The following is a 22,490-nucleotide window of genomic DNA, read 5'->3' as shown; positions in this document are numbered from 1 at the left end:
GGTTCCTGTGAGTGTGGTTCTAGTAGGACGACTGGAAGAACGGAAGCGTAGCGCATCCTCAAGCCAGGAGTGATTGTGGTTTTGCAGGGAGTTGTGAATAATGGTGAGTGTTTTGTATCTGATGCGGGAGGAGATGGGTAGCCAATGGGGGTGATGTGGTCGGCTTTGCAGGTATTTGTTAGAATTCTGGCCATAGCATTCTGCAACATTTGAAGGGGTTTAATAGTAGAGTAGGGGAGACCTAGAAATAGGAAGTTGCAGTAATCCAATTTTGATAGTATTGTTGCTTGTAGGACTGTACAGAAGTCTTGAGTATGGAGCAAAGGTTTAAGTTTTTTGAGGATGTGGAGTTTGAAGAAACCTCCCTTTATAATTGTGTTAATGTGATTTTTGAAATTTAATTGGTGGTCTAGGGAGACACCCAGATCTCGCACGGAGTAAGGAAGAGCATTTGAAGGGAGGGTGAGGTCGCAGGCGGAGGGGGCGTATGGTCAGGGTGAGTAGAAATGATGAGGAGTTTAGTTTTAGAGGAGTTTAAAGCAAGGTGGAGGTTGGAGAGGAGGGTGTTAATGGAGGCGAGGCATGTTTCCCAAAACTTGAGGGATTTGGTGAGGGATTCTTGAATAGAGATGAGGATTTGGACGTCGTCAGCATATAAGAAGAACTTAAGACCAAGGTCAGAGAGGAGATGGCAGAACGGCAACAGGTAAATATTAAAGAGCATGGAAGATAGGGAAGAACCCTGAGGGGACGCCTTGGGTAAGAGGGATGTGTGAAGATTCAGAATTTGCCATTCTTACAGTGTAGTCTCTATTATTGAGGTATTTATTTATTTATTTTGATTGCTTCTATACTGACGTTCCTGTATAGAATACAGATCACACCAGTTTACATTAAACACAGAACAGTCGCTTGGTGGCGATACAAGGAACAGTTACAATTACAATTTAAAACAAGGAACAATAAAGTCAAGTAGATGAAATAACTTCTGTATAAATTAAATCAACAGTTAAAATCGAGTAGATAAATACTATCAGAGTAGAAATAAATAACTTCAGAGCAGTTAAATTATTATTCTGTTAAAATCAAGAAATGAACCTGGAAGAATAAGGAGGTGATGAGTTTAGGTCAAGGGCTCACAGCTTGAGGGGCTAGTTAAGGGAGAGCATTGGGCTGTGAAATGATATCTGCTGAGTAACAGGATAAATACCGGATAACTTGAGCAGGTAGGATAGAGGGTTAGAGTCGAACAGGACTGGGGTGCCATAAGAGGAACAAACTGTAAGGGGGCAGGAACTAGATGTGAGCAGAAGAGCATGCTAGGTTTGAAAGAGGGGTAGGAGGAGAACCAGTGGAGGGCTGTGCCTGAGATACCAATCTGTTAGGTGGGTAAGGAGGATTTTGTGGCTGACCGTGTCAAAGGCAGACAATATGTCAAGGAGGGCAAGGATAAAGGATTGTCCGTGGTCCATGCCCTTGAGGAGTGAGTGAGTGTTGGGAGTGAGAGTGAGTGTTGGTGAGTGAGAATAAGAGGCTTTCTGTGTTGCGAGACTTATGGAAGCAGAATTGGGAAGGGTGTAGAATATTATGGACTTCCAAGTAGTCGGAAAGCTGGGAGTTGACTATCTTTTCCATAATTTGATATGAAGGGGAGGTTAGATATAGGACGGTAGTTTGAGGGGTTGTTGGGATCAAGGGTAGGTTTTTTGAGGAGGGGCTTGACAACTGCAAATTTGAGGGGGTCTGGGACTTTGCCAAGGGAGAGGGAGCAGTTGATTATATCGGCAAGGGGTTTCGCGATGACAGGGAATGGAAAGGAGTGCTTTAGTAGGGATAGTGTCAGAGGTGTGAGTAGCGGGTTTGGTTTTTTTTTTTTTTTAAATAGATTCGATTTCCTTGGCCGAGGTTAAATCGAGGGACCCAAAGTTGGAGTTGGGATTTTTGGAGAGCAGATTGGCTGGAGAGGGGTTAGTAGGGAAGCGTTGGAGGATGTTTGATATTTTATTTTTGAAGTACAGTGCGAGTTCTTCGCATTTACTATTGGCTTGTTCATCTGTGGCGGGGGGTGGGGGTAAATTTGGTGAGTTCTGCCACATACGAGAATAGTGCTTTTGCATTGAATTGGTAGTCATGAATTTTTGCAGAATAATAGTCGCATTTGGCTTGGAGGGTGGAGAGTCTGTAGGCCTGCAGCGTGGATTTGTAGATGGCTGTGTGCTTAGGGAAGGGATGTTTGCGCCAGGTTCTCTCTTTATTTCTAAGGTCATTTTTAAGATTTTTTTAAGTCAGTGGTGTACCAGGGTTTTTTTGCTGTTTGAGTGTGGTATATTTCTTTATTAACGATAGGGCAAATTTCATTGGCTATGGTGGTGGTGAGATTGTTCCAGGAGGAAAGAGCAGAATCTGGGTAGGTAAGGTCTAGATTGTTAATGGAATTGTCAAAGGTGGAGATCAGGTCTTCTGTTGCGCAGGGTTTGAAAAAGATTTTGTTGCTATGGGTGGGGGTGATAGTGGAGGGGACTTTTATAGAGAGGAGTACATTAATGAGAGAATGACTTAGGTTTTGGGTACTTGCCAGGTTCTTTTGGCCTGGATTGGCTACTGTTGGAAACAGGATGCTGGGCTTGATGGACCCTTGGTCTGACCCAGAATGGCATGTTCTTATGTTCTAATGTTCTGACCATGGGACAGGTATAGTGTCAGGTGAGTCAGGAGAAGTGTATACAGGAATTGACAAAAATGAGGTTGAGGGTATGACCTGCTTTATGTGTGGGAGCGGTGATAAGTTGTCTGAAACCAAGGGCAAGTAGGGAGTTTATTTATTTAAAAGTTTTTATATACCTCACCATGGGGTAGTAGTCTATCCGTCTTGGCAGTTTACATAATAAAACATACACAATATCGTTCACTTACATCATTTAAAATACAAATAATTACAGTGTCTTAACGGGTACTTAGTAACAGGCAGATTTAAAAGTTCATTGCGATAGGTTATAAGCACATGTAAATAAATGTTTTCAATGCTTTTTTGAATTCATTTCGATTTACTGTTAGACGAATATATTCTGGAATAGAGTTCCATAATATAGGACCTGCAACTGAAAAAGCTCGTTTTTTTGTCAGTGCCAGACTTGCAGATTTTATTGATGGGATTTCCAAAATGCATTTGTCCATAGATCGAAGCTGTCTGTTAGGTTTATAGATTCTCAGTAAAGAACATAACCAGATTGAATTAGGATTATGTAATAAGTTATGAATCATTGATAGAATTTTATATGATATTCAATAGGGTATTGGAATCTCACATGAGGAGGTAGTAGGGATGGCGTCCACATGGAGGTTGAAGTCTCCTAGTATTAAAGCAGGGGTGTCTATATTGAGATTGTCAGATATAAATTCAATAAGTGGGGATGGGTCGTGTTCCAGTAGGCCGGGGGGGGGGGGGGGGGCGCATATATGAGGCAGATTTGTAACTCTTTGGATTTAAAAAGGCCAATTTCTAGTTTGTGGAGGGCATTAATGTTTTGTAGTTTGTTTGAGGTGTTTTTTAGCGGCAAGGAGGAGGCCACCACCTCTTTTTTTTAGGTCTTGGGATGGAGAAAAAGTCGTAGGAGTGCGTAGGCAGCTGGTTTATGAAGACATAGTCAGTGTTCTTGAGCCAGGACTCCGTGATGGCACAGATATCGGGATGGAGTCAGTAAGTACATCATGAAGTATGGGAGCTTTTTTTTTTTTTTTGAGTGATTGAGCATTAAAGAGAGATATAGCTAGTGTGGTGAGACCCAGAAACTGTGTAAGTGGTGAAATCATAATTGGTAGCAATGATTTGCACTGAGCAAGGGGGCGGAAAGAAGCGGGTATGGGGTTTCTGTAGGTGGAGCAATATATGCAGGGGATGGTGTGGGTGTTCTTGGGGGCTGCTACAAAGGGAGTAGGGAGGGGGGGAAGAAATGAGTTGTTGAGACACTAAGGGGCGCAACAAGGGGCTAGCTCCTTGGTCGCGCTCCTTAGGTGCGCGACGCCTAGGTCACAGCCTGACCTAAATAGCGGCTATGTAGGCCCTGCTGCTTCTGGGCTGAGGTCAGCATGATGGGTGGTCCCAGGGAGGCGTCAGCGTTGGGCAGCAAATCGGAACTCCGATCGAGGTAGGCCGCAGCCTCGGCCTCTATTTCGGGCTCGGACCCCGGCAGGTCTCCCACGCCGGTTGCGTCGAGCCGGGACGTCTGGTTAAGCATGCTCCGGATCGGGTGCGGCGGCGAAATACGCAATAGAGCATTTTCAATCTTAGAGCATTCCATGTGGAATTCTTTCAACAGTCAATAAAGCGAAGAAGCTTCAGACAGTCATTTTTAAGCATGTATATTTGAAATATTTGTATTGGTTTTGATGATTTATTTATGTGTAAACTGTGATTGTTGTTTGTAATCTACACCGATCATCTGTTTGGAGATAGCAGAATATAAGCGCCGTAAATAAATAAAATAAAGTGCTAACAATATACTTTTAAGTCTCTGACATGAGACTTAAAAATTAAGATACCATGGTGAAAGAGCCTTCGATAAAATAAATCATCAGCAGCTACTTTCTAGGCTGAAGGCTCTTGGAATTACTGATACAGTATTGAAATGATTTGAGTCTTTCATTATTGGCAGAACCCAACAGGTAAAATTAGGGCCTTTGTGATCTTTATGGGTGTATTTAACCCTCGTGTACCACAGCGATCAGCATTACCACCAATACTCTCTATCGTCTATATTCAGCCTATTTGTTGATTTTTGGCAGATCTCTGGGTTGGTTACCGGCTCTGTGCAGACTACATACATTTTGTTGTGCCTCTCGTCTCAGAGATTGGAGCTACCATTGAGGGGGTATCCAAGTGCCTATGCAGTGTGTAAAAAAAAAAAAAAAAAAACCCAAAAAACGGGATGACAGAAAATAAGTTTGCTCTGAATATCAGAAAAACTAAATTAATGGTACTACGAGACTTATAAAACAAGCAGAAACTTTTTATTAATATCAAACACTCAGAAGCATTCATTTCACATTACTCAAGTTAATTTTTCACAGCAATCTCAAGAACACAGCATCCAACAAATGGTGCTCAAAATTCCAATAGCCTGTCTCTTGCCACGCAATGGACTGTAGACAGTGTCTGAAAAAGCACCTCTGCTTTTGGTGTTTCAATGAAATGCCTCACTATAAGCCTTTGGTCAATATGATACTGATATAAAAGTGAAAACTTATCTCTTTGTTTCTTTTTCCCAATTGCACTGAAACCATGCTTTTAATACATTCAGCTTTATAACACTGTGCACAATCACCGACGCTGTGTTTAATATTTCAAGCACCGAACCCGACTTGATACAGGCCCATGTTTCGGCAAGCAATGTGCTTACCTCAGGAGTCACATTATGTTCATACAAGTCATCACTGGCATATAACTTAGCTTTTAAGCAAACTTGCCCACTGCAATGTACCAAATGTGAGGCTGCCCAAGGTACTGCTCCATGTTTTACTATTGATGCAGAATGGGGTTGCACATGTTTTGACTAGGGTGGGTTGTTATGATCAAGCCTGAACTGGAAATGCTGACCTGGTTACCCATATCAGGCAGATGTATGCCTTCAGTTTTGCCTTCATCACTATGCGTTGAAGGAGATATTGTTCCAATTCTTCCCAAATTTGTGATCTTAGTGTGGTCCTAGAACATGCTTTATCCTTCCACCCCCATGTTAACCAAGTTGTTAAATCAGCTTTTTGTAAGCTGCATCTTTTGTGGAAATTAAAAGTTTCTTTCAGCAGAGAAATTTTGCACAGTGTTTGATGGGATAGACTATTGCAGTGTTCTCCTAGGACAAGCAGGATGGTAGTCCTCACATGTGGGTGGCATTATCTGATGGAGCCTGGCACAAAAAACTTTTGTCAAAGTTTCTAGAAGCTTTAACCAGCACACCGAGCATGCCACTATCTGCGCGTCCACGCGAGGACCACCTTCAGCCTCTTCTGCGGTGCAGTTGCCTGCAGTTTCTGGAGCTTTACTCTTTTTCTTGTTTTTCTCGAAAGTATTGCTTGCCCGTTTTTCCATCTTTGGCTCCCCCTTTGCGGTTGGTGCCTCCTCGGAATGGTAGATTAAATTGCTGTATTTCATTCCTAGAGGTCGATTCCAGACTACCTTGCCTCGCTGTGACCGCTGGTCATTGACCTCACATCCGGTTTTCATCTATGCCCCCAGTGCCCACAGACCATGTCCATCACAGATCTGCATGAGGTTTATATCCTCTGCTTGGAGTCCTCGCACGACATCCGTGGGTTTCTATGTAATCAGATGACCCCCAAAGGCTGTCAAGCATGTCTTGATAATATGGAGAAACTTTTCAGTTCATCCAAATCTGCACCATCCACACCCGTGTCGGACCCCTCGACACTGAGAGGTCGCAGGGAGCCCCTTGATACACCCCCCTCTTGCTGTTCCGCTCTCCATTTCTTCAAAGAATCACGGGGACAGTGACAGATTCTCCATGATCTCACCGGTGTCCCAGACTTTGGAATCCTCCACCTCCTCAGCGCCGGGGAAAGACCAGGCCGAACATCATGGGAGGTGCCACAAGCATAGACACCGGTCGCCGTCGGCGCATATCTCCAGTTCCAGCATGGTACTGGCGGTGGCCATACCGCCACCGAAGCGACCCCGGCCATCGAGGCCCTAACCTCCAATGCCCCTGGGAGTCCCAGGCATTCCCCAACAATGTCTGTGCTAGGCACCGTGCCACCTCAAAGACCTGAGGAAGAGCCGATGATGCCTCGTCCCCCTCCCTCAGTCCTGGCCTCACCAGACTTTCAGGATGATCTGGACCACAGGGTTCAGACCGCAGTGCTCAGGGTTCTTAAGAGCATCGAGCTGCCCACACTACCAGCCCCCATACCAGTGCCCGAGCCTCCACCGTCGATCCTAGCACCCCTGCTGGAACATCTGGATGTAATTTTAGTAGCCCTGCTGACGCAGCCGGTACCCGAAGAGCCATCAATCCCCCAAAGGCCACTGATGCACCCCACCGGAGCGATCCTGATTATTGGGTCCTCCAAGGAGGAAGATGCGGCCAGTGCCGTATTCCCGAGACCTCGGTTCCCCAAGCCCTTACCGGCTCCCTCCAGCATTCTGTGGCTTCCAGCCCCTTCAATGCCAGGGAGCCGTTGATTCCCATGGTGCCCTTGAGGCTTCCGAGGCCGTCAGAGCCCAGGGCATCGCCCGCGCCGCACTGGCCCTAGTGAGGAGGAAGGGCCTTACAACCCTTGGGGGGATGATTCCACAGAGTCTTCCTCCAACTACCTGGTTGACCCCCTCTCTGAGCCCTCCCTGCCTGAGGAAGGGCATCTGTCGTCCCCCGAAGATCTGTTCTTAGTGGGTGTTTGTCAGGGCCCTGGCCGAGGCTATCCCCTTCCAATTATTTGCAAGGTGCTAGAAATACTCCAGTTTGTCAACACTCCTAAGGAGATTGTGGCGGTTCCCATCCACAACATCAAGGATCTCCTCCTTTGGATGTGGGAGTATCCGATCTCTATTTCCTCTGTCAGTAGAAAGGCAGATACCACCTATTTGGTGCAGCAAGCTGTGGAGTTCGAGAAGCGGTACCTCCCCCACCAGTCTGTGCTTGTAGAATCCACCTTGAAGAAAGCCAGGCGCATCCATACCCATGCTCCCCCCCCCCCCCCCCCGCCAGGGTGAGAACATAGGGAACTCAGTGCCTTGGGCAGGAATGTCTTCCATGGCACTATGCTGGTGGCCCATATTGCCGCCTACTAGATATACATGACTCAGTACAACTGGAACCTCTAGGAGAGAGTCTAGGACCTCGGAGAAGGTCTGCCTCAGCAGCAATAGGAGATGCCTTCAGCCATCGTCTTGCTGGGTTTAGAGGCTGGCAAGCATGAGGTGCAATCTGCCTACAATGTCTTTGAAACAGTGGCCTGCATAGCCACAGTGGGCATCTGTGCACGTAGGATGGCCTGGCTCGAAGCTTCTGACCTCCACACGGAGGTACAGGAGAAAGCTAGCTGACCTCCCCTGCACAGATGACAACCTCCTTTGGGGATAAGGTCCGGGATGCGGTAGCGCAATTGAAGGGACCACCATGATACCCTTCAACAGCTCTCCACTAGTGCTTCTGATGCCCCATGCTTGATCAGGAAGTCCTTCAAGCCGGGATCCTGGAAACCCTTCTAAAGGCAGAGGAAGGATTATCTTCCGGTCTCCCAGGCTCGCACATCACACACTAACTCCAGGTGCTGCACCCACCAGCAGCAAGCCCCAGCTATGGACTTTTGACTGGTGGCGAGGGAGCACAAGTTAGTCGAGCGCACCCCTGACGCCGGATCCCCCATTGGGAGGCAGGCTTATTGGCTTTGCCCATTGCTGGGAGGATGTTACTTCGGACCAATGGGTCCTTGCCATAATCTAACAGGAGTACAGTCTCAGCTTCAGTCAGCCCCCTGGGCCCCCCCCCCCCATCCATTGTGGGGGTTCATCTGCCCAACAGGTCATACTTCAATCGGAACTCTCTGGCATTCTCGCTACAGGCACGGTGGAGCTGGTCCCTCCCCCCAGCAGGGCCGAGGGTTCCTAATTCTGAAAAGGAACGGCAGCTTATGCCCCATCCTCAACCTCAGGGCATTGAACAAGTTTCTCTCAAGAGAAAAGTTCAAGATGGTTTCTCTGGGTATGCTGATTCCCCTCCTCAAAAGAGGAGACTGACTCTGCTACCTCGATCTCAAGGAAGCTTCGCTCATAGCCATTTTCCCCAACCACAGCAAATACCTCTGCTTGGTGGTGGGGAAGGCTCACTATATCAGTACAAGGTGCTGCTTTTTGGTTTGGCCTCAGCCCCTCATGTAGTCACCAAATGCCTAGCAGTGGTGGTGGTTGCGTATCTCAGGCATCATGTGATGCATGTCTTCCCGTACCTATTCGACTGTTTAGTCAAGAGTGATTCCCACGCAGGGGTGCTGGGTGCTTTGGCTCTAACAGTGCGGACTCTTCAAACCTTGAGGGTTTGTGATCAACTACCCAAAGTCTCACTCTACCCATCTTCTCAGCTGGACTTTATAAGTGCCAGACTAGACACAGTGTAGGCAAAAGCATTTTTGCCCCGTGATTGGGCTCATGCCCTCACCTCGCTGGCGGCCTTTATCCACAGCAGCTGGCAGGTGACTGCCCATCTTCTGCAACATCTGTTGGGCCACATGGCGGCTTCTGTTACCCCTCTTGCCCATTTGTGCATGCAGAGGGCTCAATGGACCTTGCAGTCCCAGTGGCGACAGGCCTCTCAGGACCTCGAGACTTGCATTGAAGTCACAAAACCTCTGCGGATGTTTCTGTCCTGGTGCGAAAACCTCTCCAATTTGGAACAGGGGATTCCTTTCCAAACTGCTCCACCTCAAATGATCCTCACTATCGATGCCTCTTCTCAGGGCTGGGGAGCCCATGTGGACGGCATCCACATGCAGGGTCTGTAGTCCACTCACGAAGCCCGCTGTCAAATAAACTTTCTGGAGCTTCAGGCAGCCATTACGTCCTATGGGCGTTCAGAGACTGGTTGTTACACAAGGAAGTCTTGATCCAGATGGACAACCAGGTAGCAAGGTGGTATATCAACAAACAGGGAGGCACAGGCTTGTTCCTCCTCTGTCATGAAGCAGTGCAGGTGTAGACCTGGGCCCTGTCGCAGAGGATGTCGTTGTGTGCAACGTAGCTGCCTGGCACTCTGAACGTGCTGGTGGACTGGCTGAGTCGCTCTTTCCAGCCACACAAATGGTCCCTCAATCCGAAGGTAGCAGCCAATCTGTTTCTTCGATGGGGTACTCCAGATGTGGACCTCTTAGCCTCCCTGCACAGTCACAAGGTGAGCAGATTCTGCTCCCTGTCGGCGGGCAGACATCTGGCCTATGATGCCTTCTCCCTCTACTGGGGGAGAGGTCTCCTGTATGCGTACCCTCCTCTCCCGCTCATCTTGAAAACCCTGCTGAAGCTTCTACAGGACAGAGGACCATGATCCTCGTGTCTTTTTGGCCCAGACAGACCTGGTTCCCTCTCCTGTGGGACCTGTCGATCAGGCCCTCCGTCCGGCTGGGGACCGTGCCCGATCTGATCACACAGAACTAGGGTACCCTGTACTATCCGAACCTCCAGATGTTGGCCCTAACGGCTTGGATATTGAGCGCTTAGTTCTTCAGCCCATGGCCCTCTCGGACAGTGTCTTCCAGGTGCTGGTGGCTTCTAGGAAACCTTCCACCAGGAAGTCCTAAAGCTTGAAATGGAGAAGATTCTTCATCTAGTGTGCAGGGCATGGCTTGGATCCATTCACATTCCCCCTTCCCCAGCTGCTGGACTACTTGTGACACCTTTCCAAGTCTGAGCTTCAAATCAGCTCAGTCAGGGTCCATCTCAGCGTTGTGAGGGCGTACCATCGAGGTGTCACTGGTACATCCATATCGGTGCAGCCTGCTCCAGCTGAAGCCCCCTCTTCGTCTGCCTGTTGTGTCCTGGGACCTTAACATTGTCCTGGCGCGGCTCATGCATCCTCCCTTTGAGCCGCTGCGTTCTTGAGACACAAAGTTCCTCACCTGGAAAGTTATATTCCTGGTGGGGATTACTTCGGCTCGTAGGGTCAATGAGCTTCAGGCCTTGGTTACATACCCGCCGTACACTAGGTTTTTTCACTATCGTGTGGTCTTGCATAGGCACCCTAAGTTTCTGTCTAAGGTTGTAACTGATTTCCACCTTAATCAGTCCATCATTTTACCCACCTTCTTTTCTAGGCCTCATTCCCACCCAGGTGAACTGGCTCTTCATACTCTGGACTGCAAGAGGGCCTTGGCTTTCTATTTAGATCGCACAGCCAGTCACAGGCAGTCCATTCAGCTCTTTGTGACCTTTGATACAAACAGGCTGGGAGTGGTGGTAGGTAAACAGACTTTATCCAACTGGCTGGCGGATTGCATTGGCTTCTGCTATGCACAAGCAGGCCTTCCGCTGGCCGGCAGAATTAAAGCTCACTTTGTGCGGGCCATGGCGATGTTGGTGGCTCATCTATGAGCAGTTCCTGTCAAATTTTTCTGGGCTGCAGCATGGAGTTTTCTTCATGCTTTGCGGCTCACTACTGCTTGGACAAGGGTGGGCATCTGGACGGTGCTTTTGGTCAATCCGTCCTGCACAATCTGTTCCAGACCTGAACCCAACTCTTCCTGCCTAGTATCCCTGGTGAGAGCCAGGCAGTCCTCTGCCGACCAACAGCACCGCAGTTGTTATTGTGCCCATTGGCACCTTGTTCAGTAACTGTTAGTCTCCCCTGCTAACGGACACAGCTTGGAGCTTGGTATTCACCCACATGTGAGGACTACCATCCTGCTTGTCCTAGGAGAAAGTGCGGTTGCTTACCTGTATCAGGAGTTCTCCTAGGACAGCAGGATGTTAGTCCTCTGGAATCCCGCCTGCCTCATCACAGAGTTGAGTTCTCCTTCCGGTTTGTTTTATTTTTTCGCTCATATTTTTTATATGTGCGAGACTGAAGGGGAGACCTTGCGTGGATAGTGGCATTCTGGGCATGTTCAGTGTGCTGGTCAAAGCTTCTAGAAACTTTGACAAAGGTTTCCTTGCCAGACTCCATCAGATGATTAAGTTGTTTTTTTGTTACTCAAAGTTGTTTTTTAAGATGTTTTTTTGTTCTATGTAATTGCTCAAGGGCAAGCTTTTATTTGTTTCACTGTAAACCGGTTTGATTTGTATCGAATGCAAGAAGATCGGTATATAAAAGTAAAAAATAAATAAATAAATAAATGATGACACTCACATGTGAGGACTACCATCCTGCTGTCCTAGGAGAACACCTGTTATAGGTAAGCAACTGTGCTTTACCCATTACTACGCTGAAGACTCTACAAGCAGTCCAGAATGCAGTGGTTTGGGTACTAATGGGGAGCAGGCTGAAAGAACACATTACACCAGTATTAGTTATTGCATTGATTGTATCTTCTCTTTAACTTCTTGAGAAGTCTTACGTATTTTGAGTATTTCGTTATACCAAAGAGACTCAGATTTTTTGTTTCTAAGTTATTGTTTTTACAGGAGCCAGTGATTCCACTGTTTGATAATTTGTCAGTCCAATGGTTTATGGCTACTGCCGAATTCTCCAGTGATAGGTTTTCCAACTCCTAGGCAGGAGTTCTTTGTTTATCCATTTTTAGAAGTCCATTGATTGTACGTTTCCCATTTGTTCTACAAGAAATGACTTAGAGTGTTATGCCTTAAATAATATTAAATTGTGATCAGACCAAGGATTTGATTTGGTATTTATATGCACCATCTCAATTTTGACAGAGGTCTGATTACAAAACACAAGGTCCAGGGTATGCCCCACTTTGTGTATGTGTGTCCCAAAATTACCTGGACCATTCCTTGAGCTGCCATAAATTCTAAAAAGGTTTTTTATGTGGACAATAAGGAGAATTCTGTCAATATATATATTGAAATCTCCTACCACAATGGTCTTTGTCAAGTCTAGCTTACTGCTGGCAAAAAATTCTATAAAGGGACATATGTGTTAATACCCCATGTGGGCAGTATACCACACAAAGCTGGATGAGAGGAGATGTAAAAAAAAAAAATCTTGAATGGTGAAGAAATGTTAACCTTAAAAGTAACAAAATTAAGAGAGCTCTTATAATTAACCATTAAACTTCCTCCGTGTCTCCCTTTTCTGGGCTGGGATATAATAGAATAACCTGAGGCAGGTATCTGATTAATTAAAACCTGATCTGTCTCTGTCAGCTATGTTTCAGTTAGGCAGAGACAGGTTTAGTGTCATCTATGAGGTCTAAACTAACAGGTACTTTCTTTGGATACAGATTGTACATTCAATAATACAAATGTTAACAAAATATAGGTGGAAATATTAGACGTGTCAATAGTTATAATTGGTTTAAGGTAGGAAAATCTGTCTCTCCATTGGAATTTCAGCCTGGTTGATAACTTACCACATTTACTATGTCCTATAGAAATGTTTGAATTAGTTGACCGGCAGCCATATCTTCACAAGCTTGCTTATTGAGGCAGTCCTTTGGGGAAAAAAACCGAAGGCTCTAACTTGAAAATCCAGGGACTTTTCGCACCTTGGGTGCATAAAGGAGCTAGCTCCTTGGTTATGCTTCTTCGTGCATGCTACGCTTCCGGCATCACAGAACTCCCTAAAACTCAACACTGCTTGATAACGTCACGATGGGGCAGGTCAGCTGGTCTGGGGAGCCCAAGAGTAAAGCAGCACGGTGGGAAGCAGGCATATCTGAGAGCCCATAGATGACAGCAGGGCAGTCCAGGGAACACACAGCTTTCATCCTAGAAGACTGCTGGCCTTCTGTTGAAAACTTCCTCACTGAAGTCAGTCAGACCTCTGTATGTGTTACCTTGAGAGAGTAATTTTCAACAGCTAAAGTCTCTGGGTACAAAGTACCTGCAGACTTTTGCGCAAGTCCACTATGAAAATTTCTGGTGTGCACGTGGTAATATACACAAGAGGTTATTTCTGCTCCTGAGTAGGTGTGACTTTCTGAATGCACATTTACAAGCATACTTTTGAAACTGAAAAGCATGCACAAAATTTTTTTTCACCACCCTAGCTCTATTACTATTTTTCCGTGCACCTAGGTCAATGGTGTACTGTACGCCTAGGTACAAAATGTATCTTCAGATCTCTGACTCTGGGCCAGAGAGAATTTATGCAGCTGTTTCTTTTCAATTTTCCCAGAATGCCCAGGGTCTGACACTACCTTAGCAGCTTTTGTTTTCCCAGACATTTTTGCTGCTTCTTAGGTTGACTCCATAAAGCTGGTCTGATTGTTTTGCAGTTATCAAAATGTCAACACATTCTGTTAGGGTTTGACCAGGAGCCTGTCAGAACTGAACGTGTGTATCATTGAGCTGATCATGAGAAATTGTTTTGCCATTCTATGCACCTGAAAATAGGGCACTTCCTCAAAAGTACATTGAATCATCTTTTTTTTTTCTCTCTTCTAAAGAAAGTTTAAAAGCATTTTAGCCCCAAGAAAACAGTAATAATTTAACTGCATGGGGTGTTTGCTTTTCATTTTATATTTTTTGGGGGGGGTTTTTTTAAGAATTTTGGCAGAATGTTTTTTTTTTAATTTTATTTTAGAATACTCCAGAAAAGAAAACAGTAGTTAAGAAAAATGACTTTGATACCTTCAAAAATATTGATAAACATTCAGGAAACATCAAGCATGACCCAAATGTACCAAAGAGAGAAGCGAATGAGGTAGGTTGTTATATGTTCCAAAACTAGAGTGTTACATGTATTTAATTAACTGAAATTACATTTCACATTAAAAATGTCTGGCTGGGCTATTCTGATGGCTCATTGGTAGCACTCAGTGAAAGGTTTGCCATTCTCTCTACCAAAAGCACTTTTTGGATCAGTTTGGACTGGGTGTATGCAAATGATTTGGAATTCAATGGAAATACCTATGGGCTGATTTTCATTTGCTTAAAGGGATTTGGTAAATATCCATAACTCAGATATATATAATAGCCTCACTATTCATAAATAGTCATTTACTTGAATTATAGGAGGATAATCAGTATTGGTTTGTGACATTGTTTAGTGATATGCTCTTTAATAGACATTTTTGTGCATGGAATTTGCTTGAAGCAGGATTCTGGAGGAGCTTGGTTTGGGGACCTTAGAAATATTCTGAACAATCATATTGCTAATTAGATTTCTTCCTGACAAATGGTGTGTAAACATTTTTGCCAATGGACAAAATATTAAAAAAATAAAATAAATACTGACACCTAATTGAAGAGGAATAATTCTGACTATAGGCATATTTGTTTTACTAGCACAAAAATTGATCCTCCTTGTGTATTTGTCACAAATCAGAGACAAGGTATGCAGGAGAATTCACAGATTGTTAGTAATCTAACAAGTCCCCAAAACTGGGTTGAGACCACGTACTCATTTCACAGAGGCCACCTTGTTAAGTCCCTACTCACTTTAACTGGATTTGAACTGGTAACCGAGAGGTAAAAGACTCTATGATGATTCCCTTCAGCCATCTGATCCCTGCACAAGATAGTGAACTAAACTAATACAAACAGCATTATTTTGCTAAATGAAACTAAATAGAGTCTTGTGTGTAATGCATTGTATAATCTGTGAGGGAATCCTTGTTTACAAGCAAGTGTATTCCTCTAAAGCAAATTATTCTTGTCTAGGGAAGAGTGGGAGGGGAGGGGAGAATTATCTGCTTTATCTCACTATTCTAAAGAGAATATTCTAATTAAACAGGCAAGGATACTGTAATAGGTTTTGTTTTCGTAATGTGTTGGGACAGCAATACTAATATTTCACTCACTTTTTTTTTTTTTTTTTTTAAATCTGATATAACTGTATTCAGAAACTCACAGGTCCAGTTCCAGTTAAAACAAAAGAGCCTGCCCCTCGGATTGGAAAATTACAAGTAACTATTTTATTTAACAAAAAACGAAAGAGAGAGCCATTAGCTATCAGAACCTGCTGCTTTTCTTCTCTGCACAGCTGTAACATTGGTCTCCTGATATTTTTCTCAGCCCTTCACGAGTTAAAGTTGTGCCTTTATGAACCTTTCCAGCACTGTTCTTTTTTTCCTCCTATATCCCACTCTGGGTACCATTTGCCATGATGTTTCAATTATACCTGGGCACAGTAGTGTGTTCTTTTACCATGCTTGCTATTTGCCTTTCTAGCACACTTTTTCTGTATACACTAACATTTTCTGCTTTTCACAGCAGCTTACCACATGCAGTAATGTTTGTTGGATTTTTTTTTTTCTTTTTTAGGGTAAAAGCAATATACTTTCATCAATTTGTAACTGACTTTGTGCTTTTCTAGGCTAATTTGGCAATTAACCCAGCTTCCCTGTTACCTGGTGCGGTTCTGAAAACTGCTGGACAAAAGTCTGCAAAGCCAGGTCCCAGCTTGTCATCGCAGCCCATTGACACACACAGTGTTGTAACAACATCTGCCATGGATAAAAAAGAAGAGCATGGTGTGAGCTTCGATAAACCTGCACAGGCTGACACCTTGCACAGTGCTAATAAGGTATTGAAGCATGCTGGTGTAAAAAGGACTATTTTATTATGCAGTTTTGATTCAGTGGGACAGTGTTATATAATATCTTACAGATTTGTTGTCCCCAGTTTTTAAAGATTTTGTTCTATTTGGCAATAGTGCCTATATCATCATAGGCTATACTGTTATAAATAATTTCGTGTTTCCTTCCCAATACATGCTACTTTTTCTTTATCAAAAAGAAAGTTTGGTTAATATGCTACTGCATTAAAATGTATATGTTTAAATATTTTTTATTTACAATATTAGGTAATAGTTTAATTTTTTATTACAGAATCGAGTCAAAGTTACTGGAAAACGAAGACCCCCTACAAGGGCAGGAAGGAGATTAGTTTCTCAGGACTCCAGTGAAACAGATGAAATTAGCCCTGTAGGAGATCATCGTGAGCAGATCTCAAAAGAGATTTCTGTGATTCCAAGTGCAAGACCATCTGTGAGTAGAGAGCCTGAAGGAAGTGCTGCAAAAGATGATGCCATGCAAAAAGTTTCAGCAGAATCACTCAAAAGTGATTTATTCCCTGGAATGAACACAAGTACCATTGTAAAATCCCAGACGCCCAGTATCAGTGACTTAATTGATTCTGATGAGCTCTTTGCCAAAAGTTCAGTATCAAAATCAACACAAAATGTTGCAGCAAAGGAGAGACTATCTGAAGGTTTACAAAGCAAGCCAGTAAAAACAAATGGCAAGAAATCTGTTCTTTCGGCTTTAGATGAACAGGAGAGCGATGACCTTTTCCAATCTGCAAAACATAAACCTTCAAAGAAAGCAAAGTCTGTTACTTTCATGGATGAGGAAGGTGAAGATCTCTTTGGTGTTCCCAAAACTGCCCAGAAAAAGGATTCAAAATCCAAAGTACAGCAAGACTTGAAACCAAAAATTCAAGATATTTTTGAGGTAGTGAAAATTTCATGCAAGAAACCAGGTTAAAACTGGATTGTGTTTATTTTCTTTTTCACTTTCTACAGTATGTGCAAGTTTGCCCACTGACATATCTGTTGGAAATTTTAAAAAATTTGTAGTATTAATCGTGAAAAAAGGGGGAGAAAACACCCAAACTGCATAAAATAAATATGAGCAGTCAGAAGTGCATTGTACAGTCTTTAAGATCTGTGCCCTAAAACTTCAAAAAATACAGAGAAAGCTGTTGATCTCTCAATGGTTGTAACAAGAATGTTCTTAATGTGAATTTCTTCAGAGACAAAGGTAAGCAACCTTCAGCAAAAGTCACATCGAAACCATCAATAATGTCCCCCAACACAGTCCGTGTTTTGCAGGAAGATGCATCAGGAGAGACGAGCATGACCCGCAAGGTCCTTATAAATAGTTTCTAAATTTAAAAAAATTAAAATAAACTAGACTTCAGACAAACAGATCCGAGCAAGGCTACCAACAGCAAAGAAGAAAATAAATACAAAACATATAAGGTAAGTTTGGTTGCTTTAATTATTATAGGGTGACTTCAGAGGCAAAAGTGCCAAACAACCTACTATAAAGACAGAAAACACGCCAAAATACAGAGGCAGCCAATCACAAGCTGCAGCATTTAAGATGTCATCAAAAGTCTAATTTACTTTTTTTGTTTAATTTTAGAAGCTATAAGCACCTTGCTGGTCATGTTTCTCCCTTTGATGCAACGCCCTGTGAAACACAGATCATGTAGAGGACTGATTTGATGGCTTCTGTGTGACTTCTGCTGAATATTGACCTTTGTCTGAAGAAATTGACATTAAAAACACTCTTGTTACAAACATTGAGAGACCAACAGCTTTGTTTGCATTTGAAGTTTTAAGGTACAGAACTTAAGATTCTGTTCAACATATTATTAAACCTTCCTCAAATTTTCTGTAGTTAAAATTCTTGCTATAGTTTCCATTATCTTACTGTAGGGTTATTTATTTATTAGATTTTATATACTGCGGTTCCTGTATGAGATACAGATCGCCTCGGTTTACAGTAAACATTAACTTTGCTCGTAGGCCATACATAGAACAATAGAAAACAAGAACAGTAAAAAAGCTTAGCTCGCATGCCGAATAAATAATAGAGGACAACAAAGAGATACGAGTGGATGCAGTGCACTCTTGCATAGCTTGTCTCCAGTTGACTCTCGGCCTCTTGATTTTTGTCTCCTGCATTTACTGGTTCTGCGGTCAGAGATTATATAGTATAGAACTTCTCACTACTGGCCTACCATCCCCCTTACTGCTGAGGTCTCATGTTAATACTTCAGCCTAGCTTTGCTCCGAGTAGTAGTATTTCTAAATCCAGCAGGGGCCTCCTGATAGAAAAAAAAACACACTTCTGCTTACCCTGTTGTTAGTAACACCTTCAGACTATCAGTTTTCAATGATAAAGACATGTTTAATCTTCCATGCTGACCCCCATCCCAGGAGTTGATGAAAGACATCATTGTGATCTATTTGAGTCTTGTCTCTTGTGTTGATCACACACAGCACAGACCACAAGGCTGCGATTTTAAGTTGTCATGGTAGATGTGGGTTTGCTTTAGCAGTTTACATGAAACAAACAAACATGGGACACTGTCTCATCTTGCAGAGACTTTGAAGTGTAGAAACAAGGATGTAATTCAATTTTTGCATTTTAAAATACTTATGATTGAGATTTTTAATATAGAGAAGATAATTTCAGAATGATGTCTGTATAAACCACTGCTTTTTACTAGTGAATTTTATAGAGACACTTAGACAGATTTTCTCTAGGGTTTAAGTTTTACAAGTAAAATAAAGTTTAGTTAGCACATACTTCAGTTTCTGGAAACATTAAGCATGTCCTACTGAGCATATTATATCTCCATATAGGAACCCTTTCAGTCTCACCTTGTCTATAGAGCTCATTAATCGTGGACATTGTCTCTCTCCTACTGATAGGGAGTTTTTTTGCATCACAGGAGGACAGGAATCATTTGTCACGGGGCCCTGCAATCTTCTCTCACCTTTTTAGTCACCTTTAGGTTTGCAAACATTTTGTTTTCTTCTTTTTCAGTGGACACTTGATACACCGGTACCAATGCAGGAAGTTCATGGTTTTCCTGACATAGTTTGATTTTGCCACATTCATTTTTTTTCTGATGCCTCATAAAGAGAAGACAAGCGACTTTAAAAAGTGGCACCCCTGTGAAAAAGGGTTATATCTTTCATGGATCCCCAGAATACATCTGTCCTTTGTCTGATGGCTGATCACAACATCCAGGGGTGTCCCCTTTGCACAACTATGATCCCTAGAAAGTGTCATTCATAGCTTCACCTCATGGAAAAGCACTTCATAAGTCCTGTCCATCAGTATCTGCATCAGAGGTATTAACATCGAGAGACTCAGCAGCTGCACCAACCACTTGCAGTATATTGACATCAGGAGTGTGTCAATCCTCTTTGATATTGAGCACTAAACAGGACCAGGAAGATAGGCCGTTCTCTGCCTCCTCCCACCCAAAGAAGGCAAATAATTCAGCCTTTCAGTATCAGTTTCATGGAGCTCTGATGGTTTATATCAGATGAAAGTCAAAATACATCGGCATTGGTCTCTGATGTGTGGTGCTGGAAGTGGGGATATTCTGGCAGTAGCCTTGAATCCCCCAAAAGATGTCCACTGGGAGGAGAATTCATTCTTCATGCATTCATGGGAGTTACAACAGTTTCCAAGGGTCCAAGTGTCAGCCACTAATATAACTTGGATATCCTAGGACAGTGGTCTCCAAACCTGTCCTGGAGGGCCACCAGCCAGTCGGGTTTTTGGGATATCCACAATGAATATGCATGAGAGAAAATTTGCATGTTATGGAGGCAGTGCATGCACATTTTCTCTCATGCATATTCATTGAGGATATCCCAAAAACCCGACTGGCTGGTGGCCCTCCAGGACAGGTTTGGGGACCACTGTCCTAGGAAGACGTTGCCTTTCTTTCTGTCTCTCAGGCCATCTTGGCATCAGCAGTTATTAAAGAGGAGCTGGATAGGAAGATCCATGAAGGCCTAGATTGTAAATTCAGAGCATTGGTGCACAGACATCAATTCTTTGTCTCTGCAGACAAACATCCACCTCTTGCTGGAATCCTTGTTGGCACCTAATGGAAGGATCCTAATATCAGTTACCGGAGGAGAATCAACATCTGGTACTGCCACACTGATGATCATCTCTGGCCCACTGAGGGAGGAAGCATTGCTGAAGCGAAGGAGTTAATCTGGATTTAGGCCTTGTCTGCTAGTCAGGTGAAGTCTAGGTTCACACCCCCAACATACCAGTCATACTCAGACTTGGAATGCCCTTGTGGGGACAGCTATAAATCTAAGGATTTCTCTAATTAGATCTCCCCTCTTGCCTTCTCTGCTCCACAGGAAAGAAGGTCTCTTTCCCAAGTACTTCTCAGCAACTTTATTAAGAGACTTGTAGCTGCTATTCCATTTACACTGACAGGAGGAAAAGTAGAGAGCAAAGATGCTGCTTGACATGTTCAGGTTTGTGGAACCCCCAAAAGATATTGTCAGCGTCCATCCATGAACACTTTCAGGAGACACAGATGAGAATGTGGGAGTTCCCTGTCTGTGATGCCAGTCAGTAAGAAGACTGATGCAATATATTGTGTCCAGGAGGCTCCTGGATTGAAAAGCAGCATCTACCTCATCAATCGGTGATGGTCAGATTCATTCTTAAGAAGACTAAGTGGTCTAGAACCAATTCTAGGGAGCTTCTGGGGAGGGAGTTTCATACCTTGGACTCGCTTGAGAGACAGGCTTTCCCAGGAGCTATGCTGAATGATTGCATAGCATCCTACCAGCTCTTCATGAGTCAGTATGTGCAAAATTTACTGAAAAGCATGAAGAAGAAGAAGAGCAACTTCCTCAGAAGCAGTGTGATGCCTTGGAGTTACTGGTAGACAGGGATATGGAGTGCAGAATAGCATGGTCCAGTCAACCAAGGATGTTTTTGAGACTGCATCAAGTTCTGCAGTGGGTATTGGGATCCACAGACTAGCCTGATTGTGGGCCTCAGACTTCCTGCCGTATGTCGAGGAAAGACTCTCAGATGTGTCTTGCAGTGGAAAGAATCTTTTTGGAGATGAAGTCTAAGAAGCAGTGGCACAGATTAAAGACCTCTGTGTGACACCTCAGACCCTCTCCATTTCAGATCAACCTCATCCAGAAGATACTTGAAGTGGACACTAAGGAGGCGTTTCTATCATCCAAGAAGACATTTTCCTCCACCTCCTCAATCCCATCAGCAGCAAGGTTGTTGTGGTTGCCTTAGACCAGTAGTTCTCAGCTGGTGTGTCGCCAAGTACATGCAGGAGTTGTCTCCACACTTCCCAGTCCCCCGCTGGCCCAGCTGCTCCCCCTGCCCCAGCAAAATAGGGCAGAACACGACAGAGCTGGGCAGAACACGACAGAGCTGGAGTCAGCAGAACCAGCATGGTTTCTTCTTTCCGCACCCCCGTGGCCCGGAAGAGGAAGTAGTATGTAGTGTCCGCGTGCACGGGAAGAAGAGACCATGCTAATGCGGGCAGCATCGACCTGAAGAAGAGAGGCGTGGCCCAAAGAAGAGCAGCGAGGCTCAGAGCCAGAGAGGAGCAACATCAGCCTTTGTGGCCAATGGGACTCCTTTCTCAAGGCTGCAAGGGCTGGAAGTGGAGGAGGCTGCTGCTGCCGCTGGTTCGGTGGGGTGGGGGGGGGGGAGAGAGAGAGAGTGAGTGAGCAAGCATATGTGTTTGAGATCCTGTGTGTGTGTGACAGCATGTATGTAAGTGTGTGATTGAAAGCCTGTGTATGTGAGAGATAGCATGAATGTAAGTGTATGATTGAGAACCTGTATGCATAAGTGAGAGAGATCCATGTGTATGTTATGATTAAGAGCCTGTGTGTATAAGTAAGAGAGAGAGCATGTGTGTGTGAGATTGAGAGCCAGTATAGCTGAGAGAGCATGTGAGTATGTGATTGAGAGCCGATGTGTATAAGTGTGTGTGAATGAATCTGTGAGAGACAGCATGTATGTAAGTGTATGATTGAAAGCCTGTGTGTGTAAGTGTGAAAAGACAGCATGTGTGTAAATATGTGATAGCTTATATAAGAGAGAGATAAAAAGCATGTGTATGTGTGCATGATTGAGAACCTATGTAAGTGAGAGAGAATATGTGTATATGTGTGTGATTGAGAGCCTGTATGAGAGCGAGAGTTTGTGTATGACTGGGAGGAGAAAGTTGCAAGCAACCATCCCTCCTCCTAGTAATTCAAAACAATCTCAGAGCACCTGGATATCAAACGTTCCCAGGTATGCTAAGCAAAGCATATTTTTATCATTAT

At 44.0% G+C, this 22,490-nt stretch overlaps 1 protein-coding gene across 3 annotated transcripts in view; it reads left to right on the top strand.

The window, feature by feature from the left end:
- Positions 1-22,490, top strand: part of LOC115095822 (WASH complex subunit 2A-like) — a 257,808-nt gene that overhangs the window by 217,016 nt on the left and 18,302 nt on the right. For all 3 annotated transcript variants that reach the window (XM_029610022.1, XM_029610023.1, XM_029610021.1), the window contains exons 25-28: positions 14,202-14,321; positions 15,463-15,525; positions 15,936-16,145; positions 16,450-17,073. In XM_029610022.1, the coding sequence (XP_029465882.1) occupies positions 14,202-14,321; positions 15,463-15,525; positions 15,936-16,145; positions 16,450-17,073 (1,017 nt within the window). The remainder of the gene's footprint in view (positions 1-14,201; positions 14,322-15,462; positions 15,526-15,935; positions 16,146-16,449; positions 17,074-22,490) is intronic.

This window comes from Rhinatrema bivittatum, chromosome 7 (assembly GCF_901001135.1).
Source record: "Rhinatrema bivittatum chromosome 7, aRhiBiv1.1, whole genome shotgun sequence".
NCBI classification, from domain to species: domain Eukaryota; kingdom Metazoa; phylum Chordata; class Amphibia; order Gymnophiona; family Rhinatrematidae; genus Rhinatrema; species Rhinatrema bivittatum.
Note: the sequence above shows the minus strand (reverse complement) of the source record. Positions and strands in the feature narration are given on the sequence as shown.